Genomic DNA, 17343 nt, shown 5'->3' with positions numbered 1-17343 from the left:
AAGTACCAAATGCTGGTTCAAAGGTAGATGGGCATGCTGGTATTTCATGCTTACCAGAATCCTCTGCAGTACATTCTCTGTTGATGAGCTTTAGGTAYTGCCTTGAGTTCTGAGTTAAGCTCATGCTACAGCTGTGTCCTAAGGATATYACTGTTATGTGCAGTGAAGGACATCTAACCATTTCAGAAAGTATTGACTTATATTCATAGTGATCTAGCTAACAAGCTCTCTAGACCATATTTCTCTCTTCTAGAATTCTTTTGAGAACAGGTATTAATTCTCCCCTTTTATAATTTTGTAATAGTATTTCAAATATTCCTATTAGCACTTCATAGTATTCTGACAATTTAATAAACAGAATACTCTAAACACACTCAGCTTTCTCTTATACAAGGTGTCTGGAGATACTTCACAATTACTCCTCCAATTAGTTGTTTGGAAAAGAAGTTCCAATTATTTGGATTAATTTTGTATTTTTTTTGGTGTTTCATTTTATTCTTTCTTCTCACAGTCTCATAGTTATGAGTTTTATAAAAATAGTTGGTTTTCTGCTTAAAAACATTCACATAATTCATGAAGAATTATATGAATAGATGTGAATTTCAGCTTTCTCTTTAAAACAAACAAGGAGATGCTTTATAACTACCTTAGAAACTGGTTGTAGAGAAAAAACATACAAGCCTAGGAGTCTTTACATTCAGGAAACAAATAAGAATAAATGTTGGATTTTTTAATTTATTTGTTTTTAACAGCWTGATTTTAGAGACTCATTGCAGGATTTGTTTGAATATTGGACGTTGGGAGAATGAAGAGACAAACTACAAACAGATTTGGAAGATGCTTGATACTGAAAAATTACATTTTTTTCTGCAAAAATAGTAAATCCTGTTTCATACAATAAGAATATTCCTGAGTTGCAGAATTGATCATATGACTTTTGACTGGATTTATTCATTTGGACAGCCTGCAGTGTGTATTTCTTCATGTCTTTTACATCTTATCATAAATAGAGATAAAGGCAATGCCAGACAATAAAACAGTAATCTGAAGGCCTATTTAGGTTGATAAAGGAAAATAAATTTTTACATGTGATAAGATCAATTAGATAGTTCAAGCAATACAGTTTTAGAGGCATATGCTCAAAAGTGCACAATTTCAGTATGACATATAAAATATACTTCTACAAAAAATGTAGAAGTACAAAGAATACAAAACCTAATTATTGTAATAACTTTCTGAAGTAATGAGAAACTTGAGAGTATGGCTGATAAATGGGTAACGGACTAACAGACAGAAAGTGTGCACTCCATCAAAAGAGAAACAGAAGTCCACAAAATCTATTTTTTTATTGGATAGAGAAGTATGTTCAAAATTAGAAACATCCTAATATATAATTTCCAAAGTATAACCTGGAATAATGCCTGAGGCTTGTCTTGCATGAATACTTTTTAATGGCTAAAGTGGTTATTATGTACTTACTAGCTATTTAGAAGGTTAGCACAAAAGGACAATTTATGAGCACAATATGTGGTTTAGTGTKTGTTTCTTTTAGATGCATGCAGTCTTCAGCTTCATGTTGCTGAATTAAGAGTAAACCAATGGTTATGCTAAACACCTCAATAAAGAAACCTCCTAATTACAACTCAGCAAGGCTGARTGAATCTGAAATGTGGAAGAGATGATATTAAAAACAGACTCTGGACCCTCATTAACTGTGTGTGGTGGGCAAGTGCCACACAAGAGTTGAGGTTCTGATGGATTTGAAGATCCACAGTCTGTGGAGCGTAAGTCTGGCCAATCAGAGAAGCAGTCACCCAATTCTCTTCTGCTGATCTTCCTTTAGCTTCTGCTAAATTCTCTTCTSCTGATCTTCCTTTAGCTTCTTTAGAAACTGTCCCTGGCCAGCTGTCAGGTAGATAGACTTACATCCATTTATGTACATTATGTACTAAACATTACAGTGTATCAGTGCTTCTKGGGAGGAAGCATCTCCACAGTCAGGACTCAACTCCAAGTATGTCCTTGTCTATGCTCAACCTTTGCAGAAAAGGCTGTTGTACTGAGGGTTTCACACCAGCCATTACTGGATATTGTGTGTTTCAGTTATTTAATTTGATTTTTTAATTTCACATTTAATGGCTTTGTAACAGCTGTACCTAAAGTATCCTAGGACAATAAAGTCTCAAACTGTCTACTGAATATGATAAATCTTTGTTATTTCTGATATATGCCAGCCAAAGTTGGAGATTTCCAAAGATGGGAATCTTTGAATTACATCACATTTCCCAGTGTCCTACTGAATCTACATTTCTGTGATTTAAGCTTAGTACTTCACATCCTGTCCATTGTTGAGACCGAGAACAGACTAGTTCCCTTCTGTAACAAACTTTGCACCTGAAAATATTGTCATGCCCTTTTCTGCCTTATGCAACAGACAACCCTTCTTTACAGGTCAGTTTTCTCTAGAGTTGAGTCTTTCGTTTTGACTGGAACAATCTTTAAGATCCTTTCCAGTTATCTTTATCTTCCTTGAGACCAGGCAGCCAAACCTGGATGTAAGGTCCTGTCTGAAATCTTACCATGTCAAGTTAAACAGGAACGTTACTTTAAGAACTTTGTAAACTGCCGTCTGTAAGAGTTCATTATGGTGACAACATTTCTACTTGTGTTTTTGGGGATTTTAAAAAAATAATACTGCATACCTGTGGTTTATTCATCTTACACTACACTAAGACGTCCTTTTTTTTAAAAAAAAAAAAAAAAGACTACTATCTCAGTTAGCTGTTTCCTGTTCTGTACGTGGTGATTCTTCTCTTCATGTGCGGAATCTTGCACTTATCTGAGTTCTGTAGAGAATTTCTCTAAAAGAAAAACATTGTAAAAAAAAATTTAAACCTGTCCTGCAACATAACTGCAGCCCTCGTTACTCATCTTGTATGGGGATTCAAGGAAGATATTCCTACTTATGTCCAGGTATTCCACCTGGTGCAGCTGTGATGAAGTTTAGAAGGTGCYTTGCTTTTAGAATGCTCTGAGTCACCACATATGCAGTGTAGGTGGCCTAGACAAAAATGTTATTGAAGAAATTAATAGTCTGTAAGCAAATCTCAACCTCTTTTTGACTCATGAGACCATCTTGATGCTATGCATTTTGAAAAAGGAAACTGGCCAAAACCAAGTGTTTTGCTACTTCTTCCAGCAAAAGCCTGAGTGTCACTAATCCAAGAACAATTAAGCTGGGGATACAGACAGACTCATGAAAGAATATTGAGTTGCARTTCTGTAAAAGCTCTCTAATCCTGGAAATTTTAAAGGTCAATATTTTCTTAAAATTACTTATGGATATAGACACTGAACTTGCAACACTTCACTATAGCCTCACTTCCAATGCTTGGTTACTTTGTGCTTTGAGGCAACTAAGTTTATCAACTATGTGAGACTGTGTACCTTAAAAAGTTTTAAGGTTTTAAGTGGCTCAGGATTTCAGGTCTCTCAATTTTTATCTGTTTCTTGGTAATCACTCAGTAAAGAGCTGAAGTTATTTGTGGTATATGTGATATGTAGATCTCTAAATAGAGATTGTTTAGTGTAGCCAGAAAAAAAAAAAAAAAAGGGTTAGACCTCTACTTTCATGCTCTTATAATTTGTCTTAATGATGAGAAGACTCTTCAGAAAAATGGCACAAAAAATATTTCTTTAGATACATTTTGGTATCATCTTTCCTACAAAAATTTGAATACACAGTGTTTTTTTGGTCAGCCAAGGTCTTTTTGTAGTTTACTATGATCCCCTATGTGTTTTCATGGCATCCTCTCTTTCATGTTTTTTCTTGTGGCAACAAAGACCTAAAATTTCTTTGCTGGAGGAACAAAAACATTTCTTTGCAGAGCAAAGAGAGAGCTAATCTGGTTAAATCCAACCATCTAGTGGGACTTACACTTTAAAAATTACAAAAATGCTTCAGGTTTGCATTTAATGTCAATGAGTTTTTAAGAAGGCTGATTCAGCTAWTTCAGTTAATCACAGTATCTCTCTGAAAGTTGGGATTGTTCCTGATGATAGCCAGTGTCCAGCACTGAGGACAAGTGATGTATCTATTGAAAGTAGCTGCACATATGCTGCATGCTGTGATATTTCTAGCTCTTCTCTTACTCTTATTTCTTTATGTTGCATCTGGGAGCTAATTTTGGGTTTTATTTACAGTTGTCTTCTATGGTTTGAGTTATCCATCACTGTCATTTGTTGGCTATGAGACCTTCCACTCTGTCTTCTTTTTTTCCTTCCCTCCCATATGCTGTGCCTTCCAAAATCCTGAATCTCAGGCTGCCTAGCCCTGAAGTAATTTCTATTTTTACTCTAATTTCTCCTCTACCAGCCCAAGCATCACCATTAGTTTGTCTTAAGTTTTCAGTTTCTCCCTTCAGGAAACAAGTCTGTTTCTATCGTGTTGCTCYCACTTTCCCTGAATACTAAGAAAAAAGAAATCTAGTCTATAGATGAGTATGGTCTGAAACCTTTTGTCATGGACCAGCTGTCTTCTTTCATTGACCTCTTGCTTATTATATATTTGTTAAATTTCTGTTTTAAATATTCAAATTTTTGGGGTTTTTCCCCTATATTTATTAGATTTTCCTGTGAACAAGATATTTCTTCTTATTCTTTGTACAGATGTATTTTTCTGTACAAAGAAAAATTTAATTAATTTTATGCTTTTCATACTGTATTTCTGTTTATTTAGTGATGCCCACTTAATAGGTGGCTTATGAGAAGTCCTAATTTATTTACTATATCCATTTACTTTAAACACATGAATATTTTTAGAAAGTTAGTGCCATTTTTTAGAGCTCTGTCACAGTACAAAGTTTAGTTGATTTGCTGTCTTCTGTTGACACTCTTTCATGTTATCTCTTGTCCATTTCTCATCCTCCATAGCATAATTTCATTTAGATTACTTTACTGCATGTGATTTAATGAACTAATCTTATGTAAATTCTTTTCCCCTTGAAGGTGTGGTTTATTTTTGCCTGCTAAAGTGTAAAGGAACAGCAGGGTTTTTTTTACTTAATCTGTTTCATGTGATGCAAAACACAAATGAAACTCTTAGCAACATATCAGAAATTTCAGCTGAAAACTGGCAGCCTTCTCCTTTAGAAGGTCTAGGGCAAGATAACAAGTGGAAAAAATATAGGTCATGTGGGCAGAATGGTTTTAGAGTGATGCTGGGGTAGAAACCTTGGCCTGAGCTGGCCTATGCTTGGCTGTGTCTCTAGCTGTATGTCTTAGCCATTTTACAAGGGCTGAATACTGATTGTTGAATTCAGTTGTAAAACCCCTGAGAAATCAAGCTTCACCAACATCATAGAATACATAGTAGGAGTTTCCACATTGACCTAGTTCTCATTCTTGTAAGATCTGGCTACCACAGTCACTTCACTGCATTTCCTTCATTAGTGTATTCTTTTAAGAAGGAGCCAATCTCCTTTACTGTCTCTATACTTGGATATGAATTTCTTTAATACTCCCAAATCACACTTGATTGACTTATACGCCTCTCCTCATTTCAGGCTTTATAGCTACACTGCTGCTCCTGCTTATTTTTATGGAACTATGGTAGATTCAGCTGTGGTAGGATATTTCTCCTAGCTGAAGCATTTATAAAACCATAGGGAACGGTTGCATTACAATGTCTGAGCAGGCTTTCACTGTAGAAGTAACCAAACTCACTTGGTGGGAGTGAGAACAAACACMAACATGCTGAAAACCATGTTAAATAGCCATGGTTGACTTTTGCTGTAGATTAACCTGTGTTTCTATGTTTGATATCGTTGATTTAAACTGGATACTGACTCACCWGTAACACATCTCTAATAACATATTTTTTCCGTTTTAAGCCTGGCTTGGGTGTACAATTTCTGGTATACTTTRGCTGAAAAATTTCCTTCTTGTGTCCTTATGTCAGCAGCTTTTTGAGGAAACTTCGTATGCAAAATAAGTAACATATGTGTAATGTGACATGGTTTGAGTTTTAGTAAGTAGCTTGTCTACATTTTTTTATCCATATAAGAAATATATCATTCTTTGAAGCATTTGGTCTCTGTGCTTCTTACCTGTGTTCCTAGACTTCCTTTTCAGTGGATTTGATAGTATAATTTTGGACACCTYAGAATAACCCAGACTGGAATTGCCTTTGACACAAGAAGGCACAACTCCTAATGAAGTCTGAGCGACTTTTGTGCATTTACCCAAAGATTGAATTTAGCCAGTTCTGTTGGGTTTCTGACACACGGTACTTCATTTTATAATTGCAACAGCCAAGGCCTGGTTTTGGAGAAGTAAAGCTCTATGATGAGATGTTACTAAGCATATGCTTTTTTTTCAGCAGCAAGTATTTGGATATTTCCAGGCAATGGAAATATGAAGATATATGAAGATTGGTTAGTTCACATGAATTTGTTTGGTTCTGAGTGATAAATTTGTTTGGTAAATCCTGATTCTTGCTCTCTCTCACAATATTTAYGAGAAAATTTAAACATGAAGAGAGGATTTGTCCAACCATCTGGCATCCTCTGAAGTGAGAAGCCTTGACCCTGGAGGAACGGCAAATGAGTAATGTAGGAGCAACACTTAGCAGAGCACTTGCATTGTATTTGTCTAACAGCATACACTTAACTGTAGTTGAAAGAGTAGGAGGTTACTTTTAGTATTTTTCATGAACTGTAGTGGGAGAATTTATTTCAGTGTGGAGAACACTTCCTACAAAACTGGAAAAACACCCATTTCATTCTTATGTTAAGGAACTTATTGTAATGTTAAAAGTGTCATCAAAGAAAACCTTTGCTTTGATCTGAATGCTATACAATGAGTATTAATATGAAGATATTTTTCCTCAGAAGCTGCATAAATCTTCTGTAGTCATGTTTCTCTTGTATCAGACAAGGTTTTAAGGGTAACAGTGCCTGTTTGCTTCATTGCTAATATTGGACAGGCACATGTCTATCAGTTTCCTCACTCTTAGAATATTGGATGCTTTGCTGAATATGTGCATCTTTGGCAAGGCTGACTTTCCAAGCAATGACACCAATCTTCATATGAGACTTACATAATTGTCACACTGTCATCTCTGTTGCGTGGTAGCCAATAACTGCTTTGTATCGATCARTCTTTTCTTCCAAGTTTCTCACTGAGGTTTAGCAGATTCTGGTGAGAACACACATCCCTTAGGAAGCTTTTCATGAAGCCTTATGCTTATGAAGTACTTCAGCCTCAAAGGGACAGTCTGGGAAGCATGCACTTGGTCTGAGCAATGATCTCTGTATGTGAGAGAAAGGGAGAGAATGGAAAAAGAGCTGAGAAGGGGGATGTGAAATATGAAACCTTTGGAGCTTTTCTGGAACCTGCCAACTTAAAGGAGATGTTTCACTTTCAAGGCTTGTAAATTCTCAAAGAGCACCTGTGCTGAGTTTCATGCCATTAATTCTGTTGACTAAAATAATCTTCTTTGAATGAGTTGATGTGAAATAATAACTAATTTGGTAAGCAGTGGTGATGGTAGGTGCAGCGAGGAATTACAAATCAGGCCTTGGGGAGAAGATGGGGAAGGGACATCAGAATCTAGTTACCAGTTTAAATCTAGTTACCAGTTACTTTGAAAATTTTAGCTGATGAAGTCTGAGCAAATGCCTACCTTGACTTCAAGGTTTTCGGCACTCTCTCTCACAATGTCCCCATAGGCAAATTCAGGAAATGTGGACTGGATGACTAGACAGTGAGGTGGATTGAGAATGGCTGATCCCAGATAGTTACTATGAGTGACACAGGGTCTAGTTGGAAGCCTGACATTAGTGGTGTCCCCCAATACTGGGTATTGTTTAACTTATTCATCARTGGCTTGAATGAAGGGGCAGAGACATCCTCAGCAAGTTTGCCAATGACACAAAGCCAGGAGGTGTGGACAATACCCTAGTGAGCTGTGCAGCGCTTCAGAAGGGCCTCGACAGGCTGGAGAGATGGGCAGAAAGGAAATTCTGTGAAGGAAAGTGCAGAGTCCTGCACCTGGGGAGAAATAACCCYATGTACCAATGCAGGCTGGGGATTGGCCTGCTGGGAAGCAGCTCTGCAGAGAAGGACCTGGGGGTCCTTGGTGAACAACAAGCTGTCCATGAGCCAGCAGTGCCCTTGAGGTYGAGAATGCCACTGGGATCCAGGAGTTCATTGGGRAGGGCATTGCCAGCTCGTTGAGGGAGGTGATCCTGCCCCTCTGCTCAGCCCTGGTGAGGCACATCTGGAGTGCTGTGTCCAGTTCTGGGCTCCTCMGGACAAGARGGACATGGAGCTCCTGGAGYRKGTCCAGTGAAGAGTAACAAAGATGATAAAGGGACTGGAGCATCGCTCTTATGAGGAAAAGCTGAGGGAGCTGGGCTGGTTCAGCCTCAAGGGACAGCTGAGGGGGGAACWCATCAATATCTATAAGATCTGAAGTGAGGGTGTCAGGGGGTGGAGCCAAGGGTATAATGTGTATTGGAGTGATGACATTTGCTTTGGCAGTGATCTACCTTGCTTGCTTGGTAATTTAGGCTTGTTTAAAAATGGATATTTTAATATAGGAAAATGACAGTAACATACTAAATGAGTGTTGTACTTATAGACCAGTAGTTACCTATATTAGAGTGGAGATACAGCTGAACACAACTTGCCACACCAGGGCAGTGACTAAGAGATGTAACTGTGCTTGGATTTATGTGCTCTTTGGCGTTAGATAGGACAAAATGACAGGTATATTACATTCGCTTTTAGTGTTTGTGATGTTGTTACTAGAACTGGGTGCCAATCTGAAGCCCAAGTATTGTTACGGGCCGATCATTAATTAAGAGTGATCCAGAGGAGTTTCAGTAATGCTTAGAAAACCTGCCTTACATCTAGGAAGTGGTTTTTAGGGCTSTGCTTAAGATCAACTAGTATCTTTATGAGGCAGGAGACTAATAGGATCCAGATGTCCATGTACACAGTAAAAATAAGGGGGTGTGGGAAGAACCASTGTTCTGACCTGTTCATTTCTAATCAGTCATTACTCGGGGGTCCATGCCAGGCCAGTTCCCCTACCCAGATTTGCAAATATTTTTATTGGCTTATGAGACTGTCGTGTGTGCCTATTAGTGAGACTTAGCATAGCTAATCATAGCTGAAAGGAAAGAACTGTTTTCTGTCTTGACACTGCCTATAATTTTATTTTAGAATCTTTTTAATTTTCTTGATTTGGTTGGGTTTTGATTTGTTTTTTGCTTTTTTTTTTTTGTATAGGGCACCAATGCCTCTGCTCTGGAAAAAGACATTGGCCCAGAGCAGTTTCCAATCAATGAACACTACTTTGGATTGGTCAATGTAAGTACCATTTTCAATAGTCAACCCATATACGATACTGTGGCTTTGATGTTACTTAAAATTTGCTTTGTTTCTTGGTTTTGCTTGTTTTGTTTTGTTTTGCTCTCTCCCCTACTCTTAAAAATCTTATTCTAATGTGAGATTGTCTTTTTTTTTTTTTTCATGCTGCTCAGGTTGCAATTTTAGGCAAAGTGTGTTGCAAAATGGTATCAGATGTTTGAAGATAGCTTCACACAGCCCCAGAGAGAACAGTGTATTGTTCTATGAATATTTCCAGGAATTAGAATACACACTCCACTAAAGTTAAATGTCTATTTTAGCTGTGAAATGGGAGGGAGGTAGTGATGAAAGTATGTACAAGTTTAGGTACAGCATTCTGCATTGGGGAGTCATAGGAGGAGCTTTTTCATTTGACCTAGGAGAAAATGAGTGAGAAGAGTGTTTAATCACTTGTTTATTCCCATAGAAATGATACAGATACAGACATTTTTTTCCATTGAAAACATCAGTCATTCTGCTTCTGAGCAGTAAGATAGAGCCCAGGTGTGGAAATAAGCTYAATTAAATCCACTACAATAAATATTTCTCTTACAAGTGGAAATCTTTACTTTGTATCCWAGTTAATATAGAGCACCATATTTTTTTCTGTCACAGTGGGTTTGGAAATATATTTCTACTGCAGCTGCATAGCAGAATGGCTGGTTTGTGACAGYGGCAGAAGTCAGAATTTGAATGAACAGCTAGTTTTGTTGTGATGCCYAGGGATTAAACTTGTTTTTAATTTTACATGGCAGTTTGGGAACACCTGCTACTGTAACTCCGTGCTGCAGGCATTGTATTTTTGCCGGCCATTTCGAGAAAATGTATTATCATACAAGGCCCAACAGAAAAAGAAGGAAAACCTCCTGACTTGCCTGGCAGATCTTTTCCACAGTATTGCTACTCAGAAGAAAAAAGTTGGAGTTATTCCACCAAAGAAGTTCATATCAAGGTTACGAAAAGAGAATGGTAAGTGTAAAACTGGAACCTCTAAGGTATTCATGCATTAATCAAAAAAGTATAAATAAATATTGAGCAATGTAATCATATTAATCAAAAATACRGGTTAGATTTGTAAATTGCTTTTAGTACTTTGTGACATATATCATTATTTTAGTGTCTGTGTACACAGTATTATGCTTGAAATAACCACATGAGATTTCCTATGCTCCAGAGGTGTGTGAATTAATGATGTTTTCACAGCATGGTGGGGCAGACCTCATTTTAGAGTGAGATAGTGCTGGGAATAGGGTGACACCTCTGTAATTTTTTAATCCTTTCTTTGTGAAGTATGGCAAAGAAAAACATTGAGGGCAGCTGGCAGTATAGAAACTGTGTGACCTAGGAAGGTTACAGGCACCACCAACTCCAGAACACTCTGCAGGATGAGTAACTGGGTATGTGTGTGGTGGTCAATCGGCTGCACATCAGCTGCKGCTCTGGTTCTCGGAAGTGGTAGACACAGTGTTACTTTGTGAAGCATAACACCCTTTTCTTCCCATTAAGTTGGCAACAGCATGTACCTAATATTTTAGTAGCTCTGTCTAAAGGATATGAGGAACATCTTGAGATGAAGAAGCCTGTCATAGTTCCATTTTGGCCTGGATTCATATCAGTGTGGGTGGTATGCTTAGAAACAGGGAGGCTTTGACTGTAGAGAAAAAGTATGAGTCAAACACCTGGRAGAAATTGCTTCCTGGTGACATATAAATGGGCAGACTGTTCATTTCAGAGCAGACATTTCAAACAGTGAAAAAGTTAACTCTGAGTCATCTAGTGATAAAGGCCCCCACACTGCTGGGGATCACTTTTAAAGACTGGATCTTATGTTTTCAGCTTTTTAAAATTAGAGCCAGACTCAGTGTGTATTACCCTTCTTATATGTCCAGGCTAGACACTATAAAGCCAAAGGTTCTRTACAATATTTTCTGAGAAAACCTACATGACCTTTTTCGGGAGCAGGGGGATAAAAATACGCATTTCTGGGAACACAGATTCTTTTTTCRTTGACATGGTGGGCAAGTTAAGCCTTTACTGGAGAAGTCTGTACTGAATCACCACTGGGATGTTTTCCCCTATTCCTGTAAGCATTTCATATTGAGCAGGATAAGTCTCTTCTCATCAGACTTGTGTGTGAAAAATGAGCTTTGTTAGATGGTTTTACTATTACTGCTTGTGGTGAGTTAACCTTGACTGGCTGCCAGGTGCCCACCAAGCCTGTCTCTCACTCCTTGTCCCAGCAGGACAGTGGGAGAAGGTAAGACAAAAAAACCTCATGAGTTGAGATCAAAGCAGTTTAATTAAATATTTTCTGAAAAAAAGCAAAAATCACAAGCAAWAGCAAAGAAAACCAAAGGAGATTTATTCTCTACCTCCCATCAGCAAATGATTTCCAGTTACTCCCTGGGAAGTAGGACCTTGTCATGTGTGGGAGTTTCTTTGGAAGAAATATATCTTAATAATGAAGGCCCACCATCTTTCTCTTAGAATTTAATGATGAACATGAAGTTACATGGCATAGAATATTACTTTGGCCAGTTTGTGTCAGTTGCCTCAGGTCTGTCCCCTTCCTAACCTCTTTCACACCCAGCCTACCAGCCTTTGGGCAACAGGAGGGTTGGAGGGACAACCTTGATGCTATTTGAGTGCTGCTCAGCATCAGCTGAAACACTGGTATTACTTCATCAACCCCATTTTATCTCCACCTACAAAACACAGCACCCCTTGGGTTACTGTGAGGAAAGGTCACTTCATCCTGGCTGGACACAGCACACAAGTGTGTGTCAGCAAGCAGTGCCTTTGGCTTTCCCAGCCATGGGGCTCTGTCAAAACTCTGTGGTGTTTCTTAGTGTCTGAGGGACTTGGAATGTGTGGATGGATGGAAGTCAGTGCTGACAAAAGTTAGGCAGCAAATGTCTAGTGTGAGGAAATAATTTAGGATGAGTCATGCTCTTGCTTTCTTCATTGACTGTCATGGCAGCCTACACAACCAGCTCCAGTGAGTGTAACTTTCTAGACAGCTAAACTTAGGTGAGATGAAGCTTTCCACCAAAATTGCTTCACTGAAGCCAGGGTGAATGTTCTTCTTTGGCATGATTCTAAATAAAATGCTGAGCAAGGGCCATTACAAGTATTTGGGGAAATAATTAATTTTCTTTCTTGGCGGAAAGGATATTCAGCTATACCAATATTTACTCTCTCTTCACAGATCTCTTTGACAACTACATGCAGCAGGATGCCCATGAGTTTTTAAATTACCTGCTCAACACCATTGCAGACATTCTGCAGGAGGAGAAGAAACAGGAAAAGCAAAATGGGAAACTGAAAAATGGCAACATGAACGAAGCTGAAGAGAACAATAAACAAGAGCTCACCTGGGTGCATGAGATTTTTCAGGGAACACTGACWAACGAAACTAGATGTTTGAACTGTGAAACCGTAAGCATTGGGATAGATTTTTTCATTATTGTTGCCCATTAATAGATAGATACATTTTATGTATATGAATATATGAATCTTTTCAGACATCTGAGAATTGTGGATATTCCTGTAGAATTTACTTCTTGAAGTGAGTATATTCTTTTCTAAAAATTTATTTTTCTAAGCATTACTTGGCTAGTCTATGCCAGGTTTTGCTGTGCTAATACATAYCTACAGTTAAAATCCTTGCTAGTGAATCTATACCTTTCCTTATCACTGCAACTTTGAGAGAAGGTATTCATATTCAATGAATAAGTGAAATGTTAAGATGAATTTTTGTTAATTCAATCTTACAAGTGTGASTGATATCCAAAGTGTTCATTATTAACAAACTATGTATTTTCTTTTATCTACCTAATATTTTCTAGAGGATGATGTCAGTTTGAAATCTCTTATATTTAAATTATGAGTAAAAATTAGTTTTAGTTGAGAAACCTGATTGCAAGTTTCCTGTTGATTACTGTCATTTTCAAACACATGTTCCTACTGAGAGAGCAAAGAAATATTTTTTTTAGAATTGTTCCTGCAAGTTTGCATGAAAGAGTAACACAGACAGGAAAAAATCTGCTTTGGTGACAGCAGTGACACTGACCGTCTGCAAAGGTTGGAATTAACATCACTTAACCTTTGCTTGATAGAGCAAAGTTGATAAGCATCAAGTTCATCAAAACTTGAACTAGTTTTCTCAAGTCCTGTTGCARATGATGGAGATTGTGAAGGAGCTTTTGCAGGGAACTCCATCTGTATCCAAGCTTTGTCATGAAACTGAAATTTTTTAGCACTATCCGGTGTTTTGCCTGAAACAGCTTGTCCTGTCCATGGTGTTTCTAAGCTGTTGCAAKTGCTGGTGCAGCAATGCTGAGAACTGGGCAAACAAATTGATCTGGTCTAAGAATAATGTACTTTCACTCAGATCAGTGCTGCTACTACAACTTTAGATTAGATGCATTAAGATGGGAGAAGATACACAGAGAAGGTATCTTCAGGAAGCAAACTGACTTAAATACTTTGAGACAACTGAAGTTAGGTGAGATAAACTCTACCCAAGTTCTACCAGATGTGTAAAAGAACATAGTSTGATATTTCTAATCATAAAGAATAGCTCTGTATTCCTAGAAAATAAATGTGGCTTTTCTAGGGACTTGGTCAGAGGAGGGTGGTGAGGCAATGAGAAGAAGAGATACMGTGATAGTCAACATGAATAATGCAAGTTGGAGCAAGTTTGGAACAAGCTTGTATAAATGAACACGAGACAGATACTGAAAATGAATTATTCAATCTATTTCAATTATAAAACCTCAGGTCATAGCAAATTAAGTGAAAGRTTAGAATTCTTTTTAATTGACAAACTTCTCTAAGTGGTTGTGGCCTAATTCTAAATCAATATCTAGTGTTTACTCAGAGATACTGTAGTGAAGTGGGGATGTGTCCTTGGGTAACAGCACAGTTGCACAATTCCCTACTTGTAATTCAAAGTGATGAAGCTTTATGGAAAAATGTAACTTGTCTGTAGCTTCCTCGAAATGCAGAAATACTGTACACTACTCAGGATATTTTTTCCTTTTTTTCCCTTGGATTTTTGTAACTTGAAATCTTAGGAAAATAGTAGAGCAGATTAAAAGATTCTTTTGCTAAAGTATTCATGAGTAGTGCATGAAGAATCATTCAGATTTCAGCAGCTCTTATTCTCACTTACAAAGAGTGCAGTCTGAATCTGATTTTCCAGCTACCTTTAGTTTTATTCTAGCTCTAAGGAGCTCATCTGCCCTTCCAGTAAATATTTGATGTGCAGGAATCAATAACAGAATTCCTAGCTTCCCTGAGGTATTCTGATAAAGCATTGTGTTCACCAAGGACTTTTTCAAGTATTTAACCTCTCATGATACTCAGYGTGTCTGACAGAACTCTAGTTTCAGCTGCAGAGACACAATGTTCTCTGAAGCTTTGATGCTTTATCTTTCAAATTTTAGCTGTAAGTTTATACTGCAGTTGCTTGCTGCCAGTTTTGTGGTTTCCTGTCGTCTGTGAATCAAATCACATCTCAGGGAGGATTTTTGTTTGAAGAACTGCTGTTCATTTCAGCTGGGTGTTCATTATGCCTCTGTACATCTTTGATAATATCAAAATTCATCCAGCTAAAGGTGTTTCTCTGCATTCAGATCTGATATGGGTTGCATTCATCAGGCTTGTAGATTCCTGACATAACACAAACATGAGCTCAAGGTAGTACATAGCTATCACATCCACAGAATTATGAAAATCTGAGCTTGAGGCTTCTGCTAGAACAATGGATTCATCCCCTCACAGAGGTTCTGGATTTGGACTTCACTATCCTCCCATCTAATTTAGTTATTCTGGGGAAATTCAGTCCTAAGAGGCAAAAYATAGGGTGTTCATGCAACATTTTATTAAAAAGAGGGTTGTTAATGAAAATGACCAAATTCATATGCAGTTAGTAATTCTGCAKTCTTTTGACTCAGTTTAATTATTACAAGGATTATCCATTAGATCATCTTTTTTTAACATTACTTCACCTTCAARATTAAACACTCCTAATGAAAATAATTTTCAAAGCAAATATCAGTATCTGTTGTTCTGAAAATACTTGGACTTACATTTTTTAAATAAAACCCCCTTATTATACTTTTTCTTCTCTTGTTCTGTCCAAAAAAAGACTGGCAATACCAAAATGATTTTGCAAAATATTACCTCTGAACCATTTTTACCTTTAATATTTTAGTTTTTTAATCGAAAGTATTGACTAGGAACAATATCCAATGAGGAAATGTAGCTATGTCAACTAGAAATATAAACCCAGCCTTCTGAATACTTGCTAGAGAGAAAGRGTAGTTAAATGGGACATTTCATGACAGACACATATTTGGAAATTATCTTCATTGCATGCTTAATAGTGGAAATAATTATGTAAGAATAAAATGTGGATAGATAGAATAACATGTTACAAAAAGGATAAACAAATTTCTGGTAAAATAAAGAAGTAGACTGTTGCATAACAGGAAACATACGTAATGCACCTATCACAGTTACTATAGGGGATGATGGCCCACCTTTACTGAACAGCAGGCTGTCATTACTGCCCATGGTTGATGGGACTGGTTGAGGAACAGACAGAAGTTAAATTATATGGAAGATGGATTGGTAGAATTACTAATAAATATATTCACACTGAACTAGAAAAAAAAAATCAAAAATATTGAAATTAATTATTTTTGTGTTAGAGCAATTTCTACAGAAATAAATATCTTTAGCATTTGCTAAAGATATAAACAGCATTTAGATGTATGGCATCTTTGTTTTACRTGTATGTTTTCTGCAACAGGTTAGTAGCAAAGATGAAGATTTTCTTGACCTTTCTGTTGATGTGGAGCAGAATACATCGATTACACACTGTCTRAGGTAAATAAATGCATCTCTTTGGCAGATAGTTCTGTCTGACTGCTAAATTTTTCAAGGCTAGTAGGTATAGAAAAGTAGAATAACATTTGGTTTTGAACTTAACCTAAGCAGGAGAAAAAGACTTCAAACTGTTTTTTTTTCTCTAATGGCAAAATATACAGTAGTGTGCTTTACTCACTTTCTCTTTCAATGTATGTGTTTGAAAGAGGAAAATAATTAATCTTTCAGAGAAAATAATTGATTGCCTTGTCATCTGGAAGAATTGCTGCAGAATGATAATTCGCTTCAAAGAGATTTAAACGTGCTTATCTTTAAGCTTTTATACAAGTGCTTTGTTGATTAGGACTTCGTTGAAAGTTAAGTGTGTGTTGTGCAGAATGAGTGTCAGAGTCCCTGGAGGACAAAAGATTTCAAAAGTCTATTTTTCTATCAGAAATTTCTTATTCTATGTCTCACCCTRAAATTATGTGAAATCTTTTATTCTGAGTTTCAGTTCTGTTCCTACTATACTCTTAACTGTTAAAAACTTTAGAAATCTCTGCTTTAGAGATCAAAAAAAAAATTCAGTCTTGTGTGGGTGATTATTCTGTGAGATTTAAAATATACAGAGTTTTGACATTGATACATTGAACCACTACTTGTATTTAAGACGATATGTCGTTGTCCTAAGGTAATGATTATCAATTGGTCAAACGCCTTCAAACTCCAAAATTGCTMTCAAGGTTGAAATTGCATTTATCAGTTATTCTGGAATGCCTAGGAGGGATTTCTTGGCATCTCATCCCAAGGTGMTAGTTACAGAAGTAGAAAGACTGTGAGGTACTAACTATTTTCAGAGTCAGAAAGTGGTGATTTCTCTGTGAATACCACAACTGTGCTAAGTAACTTCTGTTACATTTTAAAGTGCTGGTCCAGTAACGTTTTTCCTTCTCAGCTTCTGTTCAGTCTCCCATAGGATACTTTGGCAATCCTTAGCCCTCAAGTAGCACACACTGCACTAACTAGTCTCACTATAAAAAGTGAGCAAAC

At 37.1% G+C, this 17343-nt stretch overlaps 1 protein-coding gene across 2 annotated transcripts in view; it reads left to right on the top strand.

Moving 5' to 3' along the window:
• Nucleotides 1-17343, top strand: part of USP46 (ubiquitin specific peptidase 46) — a 33708-nt gene that overhangs the window by 3994 nt on the left and 12371 nt on the right. For both annotated transcript variants that reach the window (XM_057366794.1, XM_057366792.1), the window contains exons 2-5: nt 9298-9378; nt 10173-10386; nt 12626-12855; nt 16238-16314. In XM_057366794.1, coding sequence (XP_057222777.1) covers nt 9298-9378; nt 10173-10386; nt 12626-12855; nt 16238-16314 — 602 coding nt within the window. The remainder of the gene's footprint in view (nt 1-9297; nt 9379-10172; nt 10387-12625; nt 12856-16237; nt 16315-17343) is intronic.

This window comes from Malurus melanocephalus, unplaced genomic scaffold, assembly GCF_030028575.1.
Source record: "Malurus melanocephalus ecotype Western Australia unplaced genomic scaffold, MMel_1.1 scaffold_71, whole genome shotgun sequence".
Taxonomy (NCBI): Eukaryota; Metazoa; Chordata; class Aves; order Passeriformes; family Maluridae; genus Malurus; species Malurus melanocephalus.
Note: the sequence above shows the minus strand (reverse complement) of the source record. Positions and strands in the feature narration are given on the sequence as shown.